This window comes from Paramisgurnus dabryanus, chromosome 8, assembly GCF_030506205.2.
Source record: "Paramisgurnus dabryanus chromosome 8, PD_genome_1.1, whole genome shotgun sequence".
Lineage (NCBI taxonomy): Eukaryota > Metazoa > Chordata > Actinopteri > Cypriniformes > Cobitidae > Paramisgurnus > Paramisgurnus dabryanus.
Window position 1 is genome coordinate 9,634,423 of NC_133344.1, and position 20,602 is coordinate 9,655,024.

Below are 20,602 nucleotides of genomic sequence, written 5' to 3' on the forward strand. Positions count from 1 at the left end.
AGTTTCAGTTACTTTAGAAACTCTTTTGTTATAATTCTGCCACCACACTACGTCGGGTTGATTCAGTTACTTTAGAATCTTAACAGAAATTATAACAACACAACCCCACGTTTCAGTTACTTTAGAAACACACAAACTTAAACACTTTGCTTCAATTACGTTAGAAACAAAAATTCCAATACAACTCTGCCACCACACTGCGTCGGGTTGATTCAGTTTCATTAGAATCTCAAACAGAGATGTATAGAATAGGCTTAAGAACTCCTCCTGCTAAATTAAACAACTTAGTTCCTTCCTCTCTTTACAATTTTCTTTTCTAGATTTTTTTAAACGAGGGGGTTCCCTAAAACAAAAACAGCATTAATGAAGAAAATCCGCTTTTCTTACCTTTCCCCGCTTTTTTTGGAAATCCCTCGCTGGTTGGCTCGCCAATTGTAAGAAAAAATGATGACGTTGAAGGTCTCAATCAAAAAGTAGTTTATTCAATCGAAGCAGTAGCAAAGTACATGAAGCACTCAGGGTTCATCGGAGTTGGAGTGAACCCTGAGCAAAGTCAGTCTTAACACTTTATAGTTTCAAACCTGTTTTCCCACCCAAAATGCTAATGAAGTATCCCTTTAAATGTAAATTAAGACTAATACTACAAATGACCTCTATATCTCCCACTGTGCCCAAATGGGTCATTGTATTTATATGATCAGATTATCTCAGTACCCAACTGTGTGCTCAACTAAGTGATCCGATAATGTTTAGATAGATGTCTTGACCTGTGTTGGTTCAAGAAGTCTCAGATTTGCTCCCATATTACTAGTAAGAAAGTATTACTTCAGGTTATATTATTGTATTGCTTGAACTGAGATTACCTTTTATGATTATCAAGCCTTTAAGAGGGATGAGCTTGTTTCAAAATCTAAATTGGAGTGGAATCTTTGTCAAGGCTGACTATAAATTCTTACACTTTGCTACTGGTTTCTGTAATATAGAGAGTTCAAAAAGCATATACCCAATACAAAAGTAATCCCCACTCCTGGTGCACTTTAAAAATATGTGTTGATTTGCCAAAAATGCTACAAATTTTTACAGTGTGACATATTAATGTCTTGTGAAGCGAATCGATTGTTTTTTGCAATTGTTTGTATAATTGGTTTCTGGCAGTTTTGGTTAGAGTAATAGTTGTGTTGCCAAGTTGAATAGAGAGGTCGTGCTCTTTCTTAGCTAGGTTTAGCTGAAGGTGGTGTTTCTTCATCCAAGCCGAGATGTCTTCTACACTGTAAAAAATGATGTGTTAATTTTTTACACATTGTGTGTGTGCCATTTAACCTGTTATTTCATGTTTAAATAAATGAAAGGGACAACGCAGGTGTGTTAAAAGCAGTGATGGGAGTACGCGTTACAAAGTAATTCCGTTACTGTAATCCCACTACTTTTAGCGGTAATGAGCATGTAACAAAGTATTTTTTTTTTAAATCAAGTAACGCAGTTACAATAACTGAAATTTATATGCGTTTGTTACTCACGTTACATTTGCAGACAAGACATTTCTGATCTAACGTCGCAGGACTGTGGTGGGCGGCACAATGAACAATAACACAGAGGGTGTGTTAGTATAGGGACAACACATTTAATGTGTTGTCCCTAAACTAACAAATTATTCGCACATGCACACACACAAACACATGCACAAACACGCACGCACGCACAGACACACACACACACACACACACACACACACACACACACGTCACTGCACCAATCACAATTTAGTTCCTGGCATAGACTCTATATAAAGTAAACTTTATTTCCTATTTATCTTCACATTCAGAGAAGAAACTGCTGTACTGCAGCTCTGAACATCTTTCTTACTCGTAGCAGTCATAATGGTAAGTTCTCTTTTTAATGAGATAATGACTAAACTAAACTGTCAATTTGTGTATAATAGTGTTTTTTTATGGAGTTCATGTATGATTGTTCAAAATTTGCAAAAATGATGGTGAATCAAATGTAACAATAAATTAAAGCAATAGCTGTAATTTCACCTTTGACCAGATATAGTCCGGCTATGAGTAGGGGAGAGCAGGGGCGAAGTACAATTTTTCAGAAAAACTTAATTTTAAAAGCTAATGTTTTAGACAGATATATATATATATTGCCGTCTTCAATAACTCACAATTGTGGTCTATCAGTACCAGGTCGAATTTTTAACAAATGTAAAATTACTTCAGTATAATTTCACTTTAAACATAAGTAGCTGGGAAGTCTGGGATAAAATAACACATGTGGATCAGTAGTAAATATAAACAACTATGACCTCGTTAATATGTAACTGCAAAAATTTTTTGTTTATCTTTGCAAAAAAATAATTAAATCACATTTTCATTTTAAATTCCAATTTTATCAAATGTTTTAAAAGCAACCCGACAGTACAAACTTGAATTGTTGAGAATAAAACTTTTTTAACAGTTTGAACACTTTTTAACATAATGCAACAGTATTAGCATAGGGGTAAAAGTAAGTGTTACTTTCGTCCCGACAGAAACTCCTGATATTTAAACGCGAAGTCAAACTTCAGGATGTGTTATGCTGCGGTAGAAGCTTCAAGAGCGAGTGATCTCAATGTTAAGTCAATGTAAAGACGCGTTGATGCCTGTATGGAGGTCTCGTGCCGCAATGAGGCCGTTTAGCATGGCTCGGTCGACGCGATTCCGCATCATTCTAGTTCGCTTTAGTAGTGACATGATTATAATAAGCAAGCGGATTTGCAGAAGCCGCTCCCATGACATGAATTTCCGCATGAATGTCTCAAAGAGTACAATTTCATGCGCGGTTTTCATGCGTAAATACAGCGAATACACTCAAAATGTTCAAGTATTCAACTACGCACGGTAGACACAAATTTGACGCCTCAAACGCGTCTGGTGTGAGCACTAAATAACCTGTTGATTAATCAGTACTTTAACACATGAAATGAAAAAACACAACGCATTATAAGAAAAGAAAAAAAATGTGAAATTTACTTATCATGATCAAAAACAGCTTTCCGAACTTAGACGCGCAAAATGGTAAGGAAATAACGTGATATTTATCAGCTCTGTCAAGGGTTGCGTGCTAAAGATGCCGTCCCGCCTCGCCCCGGTTCTCCCCTTTCCCACTTCTAGCCAAAATAAACTTGAATTTGGTTATGTCATTTTGTCAAAATAACTTGCGGGATGTATGATGATGTAAGCAAAGTCAACAGTGATTATAAGGTGTTTGGTTTTAATTATTTTTGGGCTATGGTAAGATGTCTATTAAATTTTCACTGCCAGCCCAAATTATGCCTTGAAGACCGGACTGTTTGTACGCAGTGTTGGGGGTAACGAGTTACAAAGTAACGGATTACAGTAACTATATTACTTTTTTGGGTAACGAAGTAAAGTAACGCATTACACTAATAATATTGGTAACTACTAGACTATAGGAACGCGATTTCCTGCGTTACCCAAGCAGTGTTTGCCTGGGTGTAAAGTTCTGTCTGTTTAAGTGGTGCGTGCATGCGTGTGCCTATACGTGTGCTGTTGCCATAGAGATTGATTTTGACATAGCTGCTGGTGCAAAGGAGAGCGGGAAATGAAGACGGAGGGTTTCCAAATGACTGAAAAGTAATTATTTTATTCTTCTTTAAAACAACTTCAGAATTATCCATCGATCGTAGCACCATGATCAAAATAAACTATTAGGCTAATAATATTTAAACGGCTACACTTTTAACATAGGTTTGAAAGGAACCTAAACTTGTCAATCATCATTAATCATGGTAAACGTGAGTCTTCGTGCCTCTGCACCCAGCCGCAATTCTTCTGGCATCTCTCCTCCTTCACTGCATTTTTCTTCTCTTCTGTTACTTGGAATTGGGTCTCGAGCCCGACCAAGATTCAGGCTGCCTTCGAGAACAGCAAGCCAAGTTCATTTAGGTTCCATTAATTTTTAAGACTAAATGGGCAGGCAACCTAGTAAAAACAATGAAAGTAAAAAACAATCCGCCAAAATATGGTTTTACACGTCTATAGAAAATATACTATAGCCTAAATAAAGCAATTAAAAATTTTCCTAATGCATGGTTGTTATCTTTACCCCTGATTTAAAGGAGTCACTCATCATCAGCCGACCCGCCTAAACCATGTCCATGTATCTATGTGGTAAATTAAGAAAAAGGAAAGTAAAGTAATAAGTAGTGAAGTTACTTTTCAAATGCAGTAACTAGTAAAGTAATCTCATTACAATTTAAAGAAGTAACTAGTAACTAATGACATTTTTTGAGTAACTACCCCAACACAGGCATGGATTAACGCACGGGCCTACTGGGCACTTGCCCAGGGCACTGGGCCAGCAGGGGGCCCTGTCAAATTTACTGTGTCTATTCTTTTCAAATAAATATTTTAATTTTATTTTCAATAAAATTGTATTAAATATTGAGGAATAATGTAATTTTTTTGCAGTTGCAAAGTATTAACTAGTAAATCAAAATGAATAATCTTAATGTATTGCTGCGCTGTTGAGAGGGACATCTAGAGGCAAGTGAAAAGCATTGCGTAATATAAAAGGCACGCGTAGAAGACAGTTAGGCTACTCAAAAACCAAAACAAAAATTTGTTTAAAACCACAACCAAGTGGATCAATGAAAAGAAAGCACAAAACGGAAAGCTTTTCCTCACCCTGCCAGTCAGCAACTGTGAAGGAGAACGTTTATTTTCTCTAATGGCAAGAGTAAAAAACGAACTAAGAAGCAAAATGTGTCAAGGACGTCTAAATTCACTGTCTTTAATGGCCATTGAATGCGATCTTGTGAGGGAACTGGATTTTGATGATGTCGTGGAAGCGTTTTCTCTTACAGTGGAGGAGGGGCGGGACATTCGGTGCCCTCAAGGCGTTTTCAGCCGCGTTTAAAAGTTTCGGTGTGTCCAGCCCCTAAATGCCTGTGGTGAACGACAGTTTACACATGAAATGAAATGTAATGAAATGTCTGCTAAGGGTCTGGACACACCAAAACTTTTAAACACGGCTGAAAACACCTGGACAACTCCGAATGCCAGCTGTTTTTCAGCTGAGTGCCAGCTTTCTTCAGCTAAGCGCTTTGGTAGCTCTGATACGGCAGCTGTGAGACGGTTGGTTGTTGTGATACTTGTCACGCCCCACCTCCACTGTGATTGGACGGCCGCGTGAGAACTGACATTGACGAGCGGAGCTTTTCATTCAAAGTTGAACATTTTTCAACTCTCAGTGCTCAGCCCCGAGCGTGGAAAAACCCCCGGGCGCCGGTTTTCAGCGCGGAAAAGCTAGCTGCTGGCTTATTTGAAAAACGCAGAGCTTCCATTGGAAACAATTGAAAACATGCGCCAGCTGGGGGCGTAAAAAGTTTTGGTGTACACAACCCCTAAATGTAGAAATGTAAAATATTTATGGAATTTTCTCCTGTGATATGATTTGGAGAGGTCAGAATCTTTTTGATTATGTTGTACAGTATGTTGTATGTTGACAGATACTGGTGAGATATAAATAAACCAATTTGTGGTGTGAAAGTACAGAATGTTGTGTGCATTCTCTCCCCACGTATTAGTACCATTGTTAATCCTGTATGATGGGGCATACAGGCAGAGGCGAACCAACACTTGAGCCCTGTGCATACAGGTGCAATGCTGTTGCCCCAAAAATTGGTAAAGAGGGCCTTTGAGACATCCGTGCCCAGGGCACATCATCACCATAATCCGTCCCTGCCCCAACACTGTTTGTACGGCCATTAGACTTTTAAGCAAAGTCAATTTATTTAGCTTTCAATTGTAATGGAAATGAGGAAAGGAATTCATAATCAGCCATTATTGAAATATTCGAATATTTATATATATATATATATATATATATATATATATATATATATATATATATATATATATATATATATATATATATATACATATACTTGATGCAAAATGTAAAATCTGGCTCCTGAAGCAAAATATGTTCGGTGTTCTACAGTGAGCAGTTTTTCATTACATACTCTTTCATTTTAGGCATCCAAGGTAGCACCGACAGGACTCATCTTCCTCTGCCTGCTTCAACTGCGAGTTCAGGCGAATGTGAACACAGCCGTCCTCAATAAAATGATTCAGTATTTTGACAATAAGTATGTCATCAATTTGTTTATGATAAAAAAAGTGACAGCATCATGTTAGTTAAATTTTAAATCATTAAAATGCATTAGCTAGTGGAATATATTAAGTCAATAGTTGTATTTTCCGAACAAGGAGAAAGACATTCTTTTTTGAAAACTGTGACAATCATAAAATGTTTCATGTTATGTCTTTCAGTGTTCAACCCAAAACAAAGCCTGATATTCAGTATGCAATAGCGATCAGTGTCCCAGAGAAACAGTGCACAGATGAAACTTCTTCTATTGAAACTGTGTTCAGCAAAGGTGATGCAGAAAAAGTAAAAACAATCCTCACTAATGGTCAAACATGTGAACTTTGTACAGACTCAGAGAATGCACCAATAATTGCTGCAAGGCCAAAATCCGATAGGATCCATGCCGAGAATGTTCTGCTGAATCCTCCGGGTAATTCTCTTATGGACAAACTATTAGAAAAGGCAAAGGACAATGACTGTGTGGTTTTCTATACTTACAATTCACCTTGTGTGACAAAGTGCATTATTGGTGAGAAGAATATTATGGAGGGTCTTTCAAACTGGAAAAATAAGCGAAATCAGGGACTTAATGTTTTTGTTTTTCGAACCGTCTGGCATAAGGATGCTTGGAGAACTAACCTATCAGAAGAATTCAAAAAGATTGATGCGACAGTGCCCCTTTATCAATGTTATGGAGCTGAACGAATGAACTGTTTTAAATGTCGGGGTGAGAAAACAACCAGTTACTGCCTGGATGTCCCAGATAAACCACCAAATTACTTTTTTTGATCTGATGCTCTGAACTGATTTTAAATGCTTTTGCTTGCTTAAATCAAAAATGCAGTAGATGTGTGTGTGTGGGGGGGGGGGGGGTGCAAATTTTAATTTATCTGCAGTAAAATCACATTTATTTTCTTTAATTGTTATTTTAAACTCTCATGTATCTTTATGTATCTTTGTTTTTATTGTGATTTTATCGTGTATCTCTTATTTTTTTTCTCTTTTATATACTGTTTTCTCATTTCTATGTAAAGCACTTTGAAGGACCTCTGTGTATGAAATGTGCTATACAAATAAACTTGCCTTGCCTTGCAATATTGTTTCTGTTCCTTGTACTTGCTTTCAACTGTTACATCAATAAACATTTTCTAAACTATATTAAGAGCCGTCCGCATTTTCTTTTAACAGGTTTGAGTTGAATTACTAAGATTTAATTACTCGTATTAAATGTCAAATAAATGTTGGTGTCCCCGGAGTATGTATGAAAGGTTAGCTCAAATTACCAAAAAGATTATTTATTCAGTGATTCTTGGGAATTTGGATAAAAAAGGTTTACATTTTGAAAAAAAGTTAGTTAAATTACAAAATCTGAAGGTATATCATTATAGACCAAGGTCTTGGCTGTTTAGCAATTTACTGGTGCAACCTCCCCTGTTTGTATTTTTTAAGCCGTTTTTCCAGTTATTACTCATACAACGTTTACTTTAAGCCCAAATAGAAAAAGTAATGCTTTTTTTATTTAATAAACATTTTTTTGTATTAAAAGAGACTATTAATTTAATAACTCAACAGCACTGAAGAAACATATTGTAAGCATATTCATTTAAAACAAATAAAACTCTGTCTGACGGTGGTGACATTAATCTGATGGTGGTGACATTGGCCTCATTATTCCAAAATGTATACCACTCAAGTCAATGGCTTCTTGCTTAAACTTTATATAAATATTTGGTCCAAAAAATAACAATCCTGAGCACTGTGATGAACAAATATCAAATCATAACTTCCTAAAATACATAAAACCTGACAGAAAAGACAGAAAACCTGACAGTGGTGACATCTGACGGTGGTGGGGACAAAAACCTACTCTTTCACATAAAATAGATGAGTTGTTCACGTTAGCCATCTTATTCCCCCTCTGTTGCTATAGCTACTTCAGACCTCTTCTTAAAGATGATACATTTATTTCATAATCTAATCTAATATTTTTTATACAAAGATGACGGTGTTGACATGTTTAAGAGAAAATATCAAACCTACAGGAGCTTGAGTGATCTTGAAACATGCAGTAGAGCTGAAGGTTTGAAAATGGGGTCCTCAGGAATGAAGTTGACCCTGTAGTTGTCTGATTTCATTGCTTTTTATAAATATCTGACGGTGGTGACGAATATGTGGGACACATTTTGAGCAATCACAAAATAATAGTAAATATTGTTCAAAACTCACTGTTTGTAGTTTTTAATACATATTGCAATGTACTCTTTCGTGTGGTAAATATATTATTCAATTCAATTATTACTTTTGGCTTTTTTAATCAAGTTGAAATGATTATCTCTTAACCGAGGACAGCTGATTTTGTATGCAATGGGCCAGCATATAATCATTTAATTAATCAAAATAAAAATAAACCTATAAAAGAACCTTATATATGTGCAAAGGACCCCCTGATTATAACATTGATTCTTTTTCTTCATAAAAATTGTATTAATTTCCAACAGAATTAGGACTTTTCTTAGTGGGACATGTTTTTGCCAAAGTTTCAAGAATCAGTGTATTATATCATGCTAAAATTGCCACTTTGTAGGTGTGAGCAAAAATGTGCCATTTCTGGGTGTGTCCTTTAAAATGCAAATGAGCTGATCTGCACTTAATGGCACTGGTTGAATAGTTCAGATGGGAGCCATACTTCAATTATCTATTTTTTCACATGCTTGCAGAGAATGGTTTTCCAAAACTAATTTACTGAGTTGATCTTTATCACATTTTCTAGGTTGATTGAAGCTTTGGGGACCCAAATTATAAGCACTTAAACATGGAAAAAGTCAGATTTTTATTATATGTCCCCTTTAAGACCTAGTTTATTTTCATAAACTAACATTCATCTAATTTATACATTAACATTTATATCGTGCAAACGTTAATGTGTGGATCAAAGAGTTAAAAGATCTGGATATCTCCGTTACATATTGTGAAATTGTTACAAAATGTAAAATATGATTAAAGACTGTGGTGTTTATTTTTTCATAAATCAGTGCATAGAAACAGTGACGCAGTGATTCTTAAGCTATGTAATGTAGTCAATGAAGTTACCGGGTATTTTATAACAGCTTAGAACACGTTTTAACCAATCAGAATGAAGGACCAGAACTGCCCGTTTTATAATATTAGTTATACCACGGGTCTGTTGAATGCTGTATTCTGATTGGCTGAGAAATGTTCTGTGGGTATGCATTAATTTCTGATAACCGCACACCTAACTTGTCAAATGTCTTAAAAATAGGCACCAGAGCAATGTTTGTTGTAACCTAACTTGGTCCTTTGAATTATTTGAAAATAATGCACACCCGCGGTGTAACGGCACTCCACGTTGTGCCGCATTGCACCTTGGGTTTGCATTTTCTTATAATTTAATGGTCCGTCGTCAGCCTTTCCTTACTTAATGCATTAGCAAACATGAACTAACAATGAATAATACTTCTATATCATTTATTAATTTTAGTTCATGTTAATATCAGTGTATAACTTTTAAAGTTACAACTGTTAACATTAGTTAATATAAACATCACAATAACAAAGATAAATAAATGTTGAATTTTATTGCTCATTGTTATTTCATCTTAGCTAATGCAATTACTAATGTTAACAAATACAACCTTATTACCAAAGTAGATGATGTGTATCAGTTTGGTCCATTGCTTCTTGCATTTGGGGACAATTCAGGATAAACGGTTGATGTTTTATGTTGGAAAAGCAAGTATGTGTTAATAAAATGCGACATTGTGTACTTTTGACTGATATTTATCTTACCAATTTTTTGACTCTACAGCAAACAAAGAAGTTTAGTCTTTACTGTCCCAATACTTATGGAGGACATTGTATGATACTGTATATATAAACATATGAATTAAGAGAACTATGGCTTCTTTGTTTTGGTTTGATTGTTTATTCTTTGCATAAGAACAAATCAAAAACAAAGGGAAAATTCGGAGTGCGAAACTTCAGCTGTCACTATAAAAACATTTTGATAAGCGCAGCACAATTAGATGCAGCCGTGTGTCACCGCATCCAAAACAACCCAAGATAACAGAGGTTTGATTGACATCAAATAACCACGAGAGAGATTTAGGAACAGTATGCGCTACAATTGCTTTGGGTTACTTAAATGTCATATGATTTAATGTCATACGATTTATTGTCCTGATTTCAAACATGCCTAATAAACCATAAACTCATTGTAAGTGCATAGTGCAACTCCATCAACATGTTTTAATGACATAAGCATACTCGGGTACGGATCATAAAGTGTAGTGCGAGTGCAGATCAGCAGGGGAGTGGAAACAATCGCACTTGGGTACAGTTCACCTGGTTAAGTATAATGCGAGTACACCCCTGAGTTTAAATAAAAAATATATTATTATAAAATACAATACAATTCTGTACAATCTATATAGTTGGATCACACAGCGTTACTTTAGAATGAACGGAAACCATTGTAAACCCAGGATAGAGAGGTTGAGTAAACGTGGTGTGGATGCTGTGGATGAGGGTCATTTGTGTGTCAGAGACGCTGTAGAAAGACAAAATTCCTGCATTGTGATCCACATACACTCCAATTTTGAAAGAACTGGACACTACAGGGAGATTTATCCATTTGTTATTGTGACAAAATGAAAATCTGGAGTCAGAGCAGTACAATCTCCAGGACTGATTATTACGCCCAAACTCACTCCCATGACCTAATTCCTTCCTACGGATGCTTTTATATGACACTGATATATGCACAGCACCACCCCACTTAATCTCCCAGTAAGAGCGTCCACACACACGCTCTCTACACAACACCTGACAACACTCAAATCTGTCTGGATGATGGGGATACAGCTGGTCTGTGTGAGTAAATGTGATCACTTTGTTCCCCTCAGACAGCCGAAGGTGCTTATACAGCGTGTTCGTATCCGGCGTCAGACGAAGAGAATCTGGAAAACAGAAACAAATAATTTGCATCTACACACAGAAATATTCATATGTACTTCATTGTTGACATCAAATATTGTAGGAGAGAATCAGCTCTCAGTTTTGTTTTCAAAAAATGACACACTTGACATATATATAAATTAAAGGATTTAAAATTTTACCAATTTGATAATTTACTACAAATATAAAAAGGTTACTATAGTGAAACCATGTTTAATCATTGTATTAGTAGTAAAAATGGTTAAACAAATGGTAATACATTTAAAAAAAATAATAATAATAATAAATAATAATAATAAATAAAATATCAAAATACTTTGGAGAGACTTACAAACAGGGTCTACAATTAACACTCGCCAAATGGGAGTAAAAATCAGCACTGATAAGTATACAAAAAGGTCTCAATCGCCAGTTGGCCAGTGACATTTATAAATTGTAGGCACAGCGCTAAAAGTTGTTGTCGACTTCATGCAGCGCTGCACAGACCAATCAGTGATGTCATAATCCAGTCGCTCTGCGCAGCTCCGCAGGAAGTCAATCTCCATCATGCACAAACATTGCAAACTCAAGACATTTTAATGATAAATTTGAGAGACTTGCTTGTATGTGAATGCATATCACACGATATCACAGGAGGATGAGGTGAAATAGGAAATGGTGTAAAGTTATAGCAAAAACTATAAATATATAAATATATATTTTTACAACATATATTTATTTTTCGTTTGAGTTGACATAAGTGTTGATTGTTGGCTGTTCAAGTTCAAACTAAGGTTTGAAGTTGAAAATGTTTAGGTTAATATTAATTAACATGTACTATTGAAGTGTTATTTATTGTCAGTTCAAGTTAACTAACAGAACAAATGTTAATACATAATACCTGAATACTTGCATAGTGTTACTAAAATATGTTTAGTTAGTGCAGATGTAGTTTGCAGGTCTGGCAAAAAATTTGTTTTAGTGCTTACAGAGAGCAGCCAACATATTCAGGACTTTCAGGTGTAATAATTTAGTCTGGTTGATTATAATAAGAGATTTAGTTAAAAGTATTCATGTTTATAGTAACTTACACTGGAGGAACTCTTCTCTGGTCTTGGGTTCAGGGTTGGGAATAACTTCTGTGTTATTACCTTTAGAAAAGAACAGACATTTGATGGTTGATATTGCACATTTAAATCATGTCTGAATAACTTCACATTCAATTTTGATGTGCATTGCATTTCTACATGATAATAGAGTAAAGAAGATAAAGGTGGTGAAGAGTAAATTAATGATACGTCACCTTTATCAGAGATCTTTTCTGTGTCTTGTTTGCAGAACGGCTCCATATTCAGATGAGATTGAGAGAAAGAGAGTAGCAATAGGTCAGTAGGTCCTCTTCAGGCTGCACAAAGCACTCAGGGCGTCCTCCCTTGGACAACAGATTTAAAGGATGCGTATTTAAATTATAGACACAGGTGCTTGAATAATGTTACTGCGCGCTGAGTTCGAAGTGCTGCAAACAAAGTGCTCTTCCCCCATACAATATATAGTTCTCGTTTTTAAACAGCAAAAAATTAATAAATAAAAAAGCCACGTTTTATTTTGTGTCACCATACTTATTTGTGTAACTTCTCATGTCACACTCTTTAAATAGGGAAAACATGGAAGTGTTTGATGGTTTCTATTCCTGTTTGGATCCTATGGAATTAATGGGGCTAGGCTAAATGCTAACACATTTACAAAGTGCTGGGCAAAGTTGAAGTGCACACATTGAAAAAAGATAGGTATGTATTAATTCATCTAAGTTGAGGTAAGAACATAGTAAAATATTGAAAACGGTGGTGTTTTCCTTTAATCTGCCCTATGCAAGCACAGCACTGCCATTTGTTGCAGAGATCAGCTCATTTCCATTTAAAGAACACACCTACAAAGTGGCAATTTTAACATAATTATCTATATGGTATTTTGAGTTAGAACTTAATATATTATGTACTCTGCGGACACCAAAGATTTATTTGACATCTTAAAGTTTTGTAAAATGTCCCCTTTAAAAACATAATGTAATACCACTACTATATTGTAAAATAATGTAATTTGGGAGTAGGTATTGAGGTCCACCCAATAGACCCTTTTACTGTTTGTACACAATGATGACGTGGCAGCGTATGCACGCGCATTTAGGCAACGGAAGTATCGTAAGAATCAGCAGTGAAGCAACACAAACAGTAAGTTATTTTAAAAAAGTTGACTTTATCAACATTTTCAACACAGCTACCAGATCCGTGTACTATAGTGGAGTGGATAGAAGACATTAGCAGATGGCCAAAAATAAAGTTGCCAGATACATATATACGTATATTAGTATATTATATTTGAGCAACCAAACGCAACAACCAGACAATTTGATGCTGGGAAACCGTTTTAATGAACGTTCTGAGTTGCTACCACGTTAGAACCAATGGGGAATAACACTACTTCCGTTGCCCAAATGCGCGCGCAGGCTATTTGATCACGTGAGCTGTAAAAGGGTCTATTTCACCAAGGTTCACTCGGTTTAATTTCTGGCCTCGTCAATGCCCCCAACAATCCTGACATGTGTCTGTCTAGACACCCTACATTTAAGCTGTGTCTGAAACCGTTCCCTCGTTCACTCATTCACTATTCCCTATATGGGGAATGACAGTTGAGTCCACTATATGGGGATGAAGCAAATGAAAATGAGTGAGCGATTTCGGACACTGACGTAAATATCATGCGTCAGAGAGCTGTCGCAGAGATTAATCAAAAACACCTGTGTGGCTTTATTGATTGTGCTGTGAAATGGTAAAGTTTACTTTCTTACTGTTTTTCACATTTGTCATGTTTATTGTAGGCTATTAGTTGATAATAAAGAGAACAAAACAACTGCTTATAATATTTATTTACTGCTGTTTGTTTATTGTTTAATAAAAATGTGTATTAGATTTAAAATAAAAGATAACGCAATTATTTTTCATTTGTTTATTTTCAAAAAGTAGAAAATAACTGACAACAAGAAAATGTTTGGTGTTTACTGTCAGTATCCTTCAGCTGATTCAAGTTACGCGTTCGTCTCCCGTTGCATCATGGGAAATATGAGTGAACGAGTGTACATCGAATGTACCCTCAAAATCAGAGTGCATTGTGGGTAAAAAGTAGTGAATGAATGTAGGGAATGAAGTTGTTCACTCAGGTTTCGGACACCACTACAAAATGGCCGACACCCGATATAGTGCACTATATAGTGGATAGGGAGCGGTTTCAGACACAGCTTTAATGTGCTACTTTCACTTTCTCCAATAATTCACTTCCTGTTTATCGACGTGTTTATTTTGATGTGCGGCAGCGCAGTGCATTGTTCAAAACAAATAATAAGAGAATTTTAAAGTACAAAGTACATGACTTTAAAGTGGGCTAGAAGAGGGTGCATTATGCGAGTTAACTTGGATGAAGTAACTTTTGTTACAGACAAGTCATGAAAGAAATAAAACAGATTTGGAAATGGCATGAAACCAACTTTCACGTGATATAAAAACTTTTTCAAAAAACATTTCACAATTTGGTGTTTTTTTCAGACCGCAGTACAAATCAAAGACAACAGCAACAAAGCTTACCTGTCGTCATTCGTGTCAGATTTCTTCTTCTTCTGGAGTTAATGGTGGCTGACAGATCCATAGATATGTATATAAAGGCTAGATGGCTCGTCCGCGCTGATGGCCAATTGAGTGGAACGTCCGCATTTTGGCGGCCATCTTAGGACAGGGCGCTCGCTCACTCGTAGCATTGAGTTTTAATGATGCAGGTACTTTTAAATGACCATAACTTGCTTAATTTTTTACCGATTTTCAAACGGATTGGTTTGTTATAAACGTCAAAGATGTACCTATGACACTGAATACGTATACTAAAAATAAATAAAAAATTCATGAAACATGTTAAAGCATCCAGAATTATAGCCACGTTAATAACGTTTGTAAAAAACCAAACCGTTTGTAAATCCGTCAAGAATTCAGCAAGTTACGAGCATTTTAGTTGGCGTATGTCACTCACCTTCCGTCCACAGCAGCAGGGAGCAGCACTATGGCAGCACTGACCTAAGATGGCCGCCAAGTGACGACACAGCTGACTCCGCCTTGAGCCATCTAGCCTTTATATACATATCTATGGACAGATCACGTAAAAAGTGCGTTCCCGCCATCTACTGGCAAAGAGTGTGGAACGCATAATGATGAGAAGTATACACAAAATATAAATTGTATTATTATTTTTAAATAAATAATTAGATAAATTATCGTCCCATATCCTAACAGAATCCGCAGTTTATTTATTCATAAAGGACTTAATGCTTGACTTTATTAAAATTCTGGTATTTCAAGTGCATTGCGTTTTAAGTGTAAAAGTCATAGACTGTAAAAAAGAATAATTAGTTTCTATTTGATCACATTTGTCACAATTTCCAGTTTCATGATTTCCTATTAGATAAAGACTCAAAAGCCCCTGATCTTCTAAGGATTGAAAACGTTTTAGTTCTCAAATTTAATCATTTAATCATTTATTATTATTACTTCTAATTTGTTTTCATAGCTTATTTAACTTGTGATTAATTCTGTATAGATTCAGCAGCCGTGAAGTTTCTTGATTGTGTTAAATAGTATAGTATCTGTTCCGGCCTGCAGGTGGCACTGTTGACTACACACAGTCAGTCAATACGTCTATCATCAGGTAAAAATCAAACAACTGTTCCACCAAATGTACAACTTATTTCTCAATTATTAATAGCTTAAAAACTGTAGACCTTAACACAGATAACAATGTCAATGTGTATGTACAGTATATATTAAAATGATATAACTTTTTAATCAATTGATTGAAAGCCTATGAAAAATATAGCATACGCACTTACTGTATGTTATTTACAGTAGAGTCATTTTCCAGGTTGATAAAAGTCAGACAGGCAACAGAATATAGAGAAAATACAAAGGAGAAGATTCAGAATTAAAGTAGCAAAAAAGCAGATCCAAAGTAAGGATTGATAAACAAAGGAAATGAGGAAATAACAGGCAGAAGTGAGGGGAATAAGAAAAACATAAAAATCTAACAAGGCATGAGAACGAAAGCTACTGTGAACTATTTTATCAAGCTTTTTTCAGTTTTATGTTCATATTACAATTAATATCAAAACTGATAGTCTAACATTGTTCAAATGTTAATGGCAGTCTGAGAATCACACTAAATTTCAACATGCTTAAACATTATTTATATCTGATGTATTCTGATACACAGAGAGACAATAGATTTAATTTACAGTGAACATGCAGTCTGCTAATGAGACAACCTAAATAAAACTTTAAACTTCCAGAAATGTAAAGCCACTATGTACTGTTATTGTATATGTACATTATAAATTGTTGCCAGTGTGTTAATTATAACGCAGAACAAAAAGAAAAATATAAATGACTGCAAAAATCAGTGACTGCTGTAAAAGAAGTATCATGATTTTGATCCTTTTTTATCTCTGCAATACAACATCAGTATTCTTTATTTGAAAAGTATGTCTGTGAAAACTACATAAATGTGCTAATATAATTTAGGCCTAGTCCTGGATTAATCTTAACCCTGTCCGGGAAACCGCCCTTTAGGGCAGGAGGATTATTTTCAGATGTTTCAAATCTGAATAGTTATAGGCTAGCTTAAAGCAATAGTCTACCCTTTTGCCATATTAAACTATGTTATTACCTCAATTTAGACGAATTAATACATACCTATCTTTTTTCAATGCGTGCACTGTACAGCGTGTCGTGAATGTGTTAGCATTTAGCCTAGACCCATTCATTCCTATGGTACCAAACAAGGAATCCACCAAACACTTCCGTGTTTTCCCTATTTAAAGACTGTTACATGAGGAGTTAAACTAGTAGGCTACTGTAAGTATGGTGCCACAAAATAAAACTTTTTTTGGTACCATAGGAAATATGTCGAACCTGCGGCCTCGTGCCTCTGGCCTAATCAGCCGTGATGATATAGAGCTATATCACACTCCTACTCAAGCGATATTGCTTAAGTATGACCTGCTAACAACCTGGGGCCGTATGTATAAAGCCACTCAGAGTAAAATTTTAGTCTTAAGTGTGTCAAAATTCTAAGAATGACGTCATTTTACTCTTATTCTTAGACTTAAGAATAAGTTTGATCTATAAAGCATCCTAAGTGTTAAGATTAGGTCTCAGCTCCTAAATTATTTAAGAGAGCTGGAGAGGTCTCTTAACCTAGTTAAGAGTAACAAGAGGGCAGCAGAGAGGCGGAGATCATGCACTTTACAACAAAGAATTTGTGGAATTACTTTAATTCAAATGTATTTCTATAGCACTTTTGACAAATTTCTTGTTGCGTTGTTGCAGAGCAGAAAATGTACAATAAATACATGTTAGTAGTATATAGACAGTAGACAGGAATTATATAACATGAAATATAAAGAGTATAGGGTTTTTATACAATGTTTATTATATTACACAATATAATATACGGTATAAGATTCATATAAGTGAAAAAAAGCACATTCAACCAATAATTTTTATGGGATTATCAAGACAGCAATGTATAATGTATATACATTTGAATAATATACACTGTAAAAAGTAAAAGTTGGATCAAATTATTGATAATGCCTAAAATGTAATGTTTTTTCAACTTAAATTTCTCAGTTTAAGTTAGATAATTCAAATAAAAAATGTTTCAATATTAGGTGTTACCAATTGAAGTAAGTTTTTAAGTAGAGCCGCTTTTACATTTTACAGTTTATGATAGGTAAATAAAATACCATAAAATGTAAATAAAATCTACAATAAAAATGTGAAGTATCTACAAGATTGCAGTGACATCATTACATGAAAAGTGATATTAATAGAGTATAAAACCCTGACCCAAAACATAATGTTAGCAATGTTAGCAGTGAGCAAGCCAAAAGTGAAAGTGACAAAGATGGCAAAAATTACAATTGTGTTTAAGTGGAGAAATCCAACTTAACTTGATCATCTTGTTCAGGCTTGATCATCAAAGTATTTTTTATCTAAGTGTTTGCAAACTTTAGTCTTTTCTTTATAAACAGCTTGTGAGTGAAGTTAAAATAATGTGATTTATCATCTTAATTTTTTAAATAACATTATGTTTGTCTATTTCATTAACATGTTAAAAACTTAATCAAAATGGTGCAAAATGGTTATTTGTAATATTGTTAAACATTTTTTGAAGCAAATGTAAATTAAAATATTTAAATACTAATATAATTTGAATGTCTTCATGATTCATAAATGTATGGTGTCACATGCTGCTGTGACTGTATAACGTTGCCTGCTTTCTATTGGCTGATTCAGAGGTTAAGGGCGGCCATTTTAGGTTGAAATCATTGTAGTCCTCAGTTTGCGGCACTTAAGTCAGCACTTAAGAATGAGTCTTACACTTTACTGAAAGTTGCTTTCAGCTTCTTTATAAACGTCTCCTAACCTCAGACTGCTCCTACTCCTTACTAAGAATTTTTTGACACCTAAGTCATAGCTTAAGACTATTTTTAAGAGCATTTCTGAGAAGTTTTATACATACGGGCCCTGGGCCCGTATGTATAAAGCCACTCAGAGTAAAATTTTAGTCTTAACTGTGTCAAAATTCTAAGAATGACATAATTTTACTCTTATTCCTAGACTTAAGAATATGTTTGATTTATAAAGTCTCCTAAGTGTTAAGACTAGGTCTTTAACTTAAGAAGTTAAATTTTTTAAGAGAGCTGGAGAGGTCTCTTAACCTAGTTAAGAGTAACAAGAGGGCAGCAGAGAGGCGAGCTCATGCACTTTACAACAAAGAATCTGTTAGAATTACTTTAATTCAAATGTATTTCTTTAATATATAATTATAAAATTATGAAATATAAAGAGTAGGCTATAGTTTTTTATACAATGTATATTATATTACACAATATAATATAAAGTATAAAATGGATGTATATTAGTGAAACTTACTCAAGTGCTTACACAGTACCAAGATTTTTTATGGGATTATCAATACCGCAGACTTAAATGTTTTATAAATTTGCAAAATATACATTGTAAAAAGTTGGATCAAATTACTGATAAGGCCTAAAAATATGATGTTTTATCAACTTAAATTTTCTCATTTTAAGTGAAATAATAAAAAATGTTTAAATATTAGGTGTTACCAATTGAAGTTTTTTAAGTAGAGCCACTTTTACGTTTTACAGTTTATGACAGCTAAATAAAATACCATAAAATGTAAATTAAATCTACAATAGCATTATTAACCCCAAAAAAGTTAAGTATGTACACCATTACACCATTACATGTAAAGTGATATTAATAGAGTATAAAACCCTGACCCAGAACATAATGTTAGCATTGAGCAAGCCAAAGGTGAAAGTGACAAAGATGGCAAAAATTATAATTGTGTTTAAGTGGAGAAATCCAACTTTACTTTAATCATCTTGTTCAGGCTTGATCATCAAAGTATTTTTTATTTATAGTGTTTGCAAACTTTAGGCTTTTTTATAAACAGCTTGTGAGTAAAATCAAATGATGTGATTCATCATCTTAACTTTTTTTTTTTAAATAGCATTACGTTTGTATATTTCATTAACAGGTTGAAACTTTATTAAAATAGTGCAAAATAGTGTAAAATAAATGCATGTACTTATTTGTAATATTTTTAAACATTTCTTGAAGCAAATTTAAATTAAAATACTAATATAATTGTAATGTCTTCATGATTCATGAATTTATGGTGTCACATGCTGCTGTGACTGTATAACATTGCCGGCTTTCTATTGGCTGATTCAGAGTTTAAAGGCGGCCATTTTAGGTTGAAATCATTGTAGTCCTCAGTTTGCAGCACTTAAGTCAGCACTTAAGAATGAGTCTTACACTTTACTGAAAGTTGCTTTCAGCTTCTTTATAAACGTCTCCTAACCTCAGACTGCTCCTACTCCTTACTAAGAATTTTTTGACACTTAAGTCATAGCTTAAGACTATTCTTAAGAGCATTTCTGAGATTTTTATTATACATACGGGCCAGGGCCGGCGTCATGGGGGGGCATTCGCGGGCAGTGCCCCCCGAACAGGTTGTTGTGCCCCCCCTACAAAGTTTTTATTAATTTAATATACATCAAGAATAATTAAAATAAATTAAACATTGAATGTTTCATGACTTGTAATGTAATCAAATGAGGAAAATATAGTTGATATATGTTTTCTTTAATTAAAATATACCAGTTTCTCTGATTGGATGTATTGCCGCGTCTCACCCGTCTTAAGTCTTTAGCATATTTGTGACTTGATACTAGCAACGTGTTTTTTCGCGGCATTTTATGGATCGTGTAAAATATGAATATTAGAACATTTAGAACGAATCAGCACCGCCTGCTTCATCTGACTTCATGCAAACACAGACTGGCTCAAACTCAGAGATT

General features: G+C 34.7%; 2 protein-coding genes across 2 annotated transcripts; one reads left to right on the forward strand and one right to left on the reverse strand.

The window, feature by feature from the left end:
* Positions 1–1,783: 1,783 nt before the first annotated feature.
* LOC135771842 (uncharacterized) lies at positions 1,784–7,232 on the forward strand. The gene is made up of 3 exons (XM_065282218.1): positions 1,784–1,880; positions 6,045–6,157; positions 6,342–7,232. Exons 1-3 carry the CDS (start codon positions 1,878–1,880, stop codon positions 6,946–6,948), a joined length of 723 nt encoding a protein of 240 aa, XP_065138290.1. The 5' UTR covers positions 1,784–1,877; the 3' UTR covers positions 6,949–7,232.
* A 2,847-nt stretch (positions 7,233–10,079) lies between these two features.
* On the reverse strand, positions 10,080–15,291 carry LOC135771845 (stonustoxin subunit beta-like). Its single transcript, XM_065282222.2, has 4 exons — positions 14,748–15,291; positions 12,416–12,544; positions 12,204–12,263; positions 10,080–11,135 (listed from the first exon to the last, which is right to left on the reverse strand). Exons 2-4 carry the CDS (start codon positions 12,459–12,461, stop codon positions 10,603–10,605), a joined length of 639 nt encoding a protein of 212 aa, XP_065138294.1. The 5' UTR covers positions 12,462–12,544; positions 14,748–15,291; the 3' UTR covers positions 10,080–10,602.
* Positions 15,292–20,602: the final 5,311 nt, after the last annotated feature.

What these genes read in the sequence shown, in the direction of transcription:
- LOC135771845 (XM_065282222.2), bottom strand. Translation starts at nt 12,461, where the DNA reads ATGGAGCCGTTCTGCAAACAAGACACAGAAAAGATCTCTGATAAAG. An exon ending in AGAAAAGATCTCTGATAAAG is followed by an intron (nt 12,264 to 12,415) that starts GTGACGTATCAT and finishes TCTTTTCTAAAG; the next exon opens with GTAATAACACAGAAGTTATT. An exon ending in CAGAGAAGAGTTCCTCCAGT is followed by an intron (nt 11,136 to 12,203) that starts GTAAGTTACTAT and finishes TCTGTTTTCCAG; the next exon opens with ATTCTCTTCGTCTGACGCCG.
- LOC135771842 (XM_065282218.1), top strand. An exon ending in ATTCAGTATTTTGACAATAA is followed by an intron (nt 6,158 to 6,341) that starts GTATGTCATCAA and finishes TATGTCTTTCAG; the next exon opens with TGTTCAACCCAAAACAAAGC.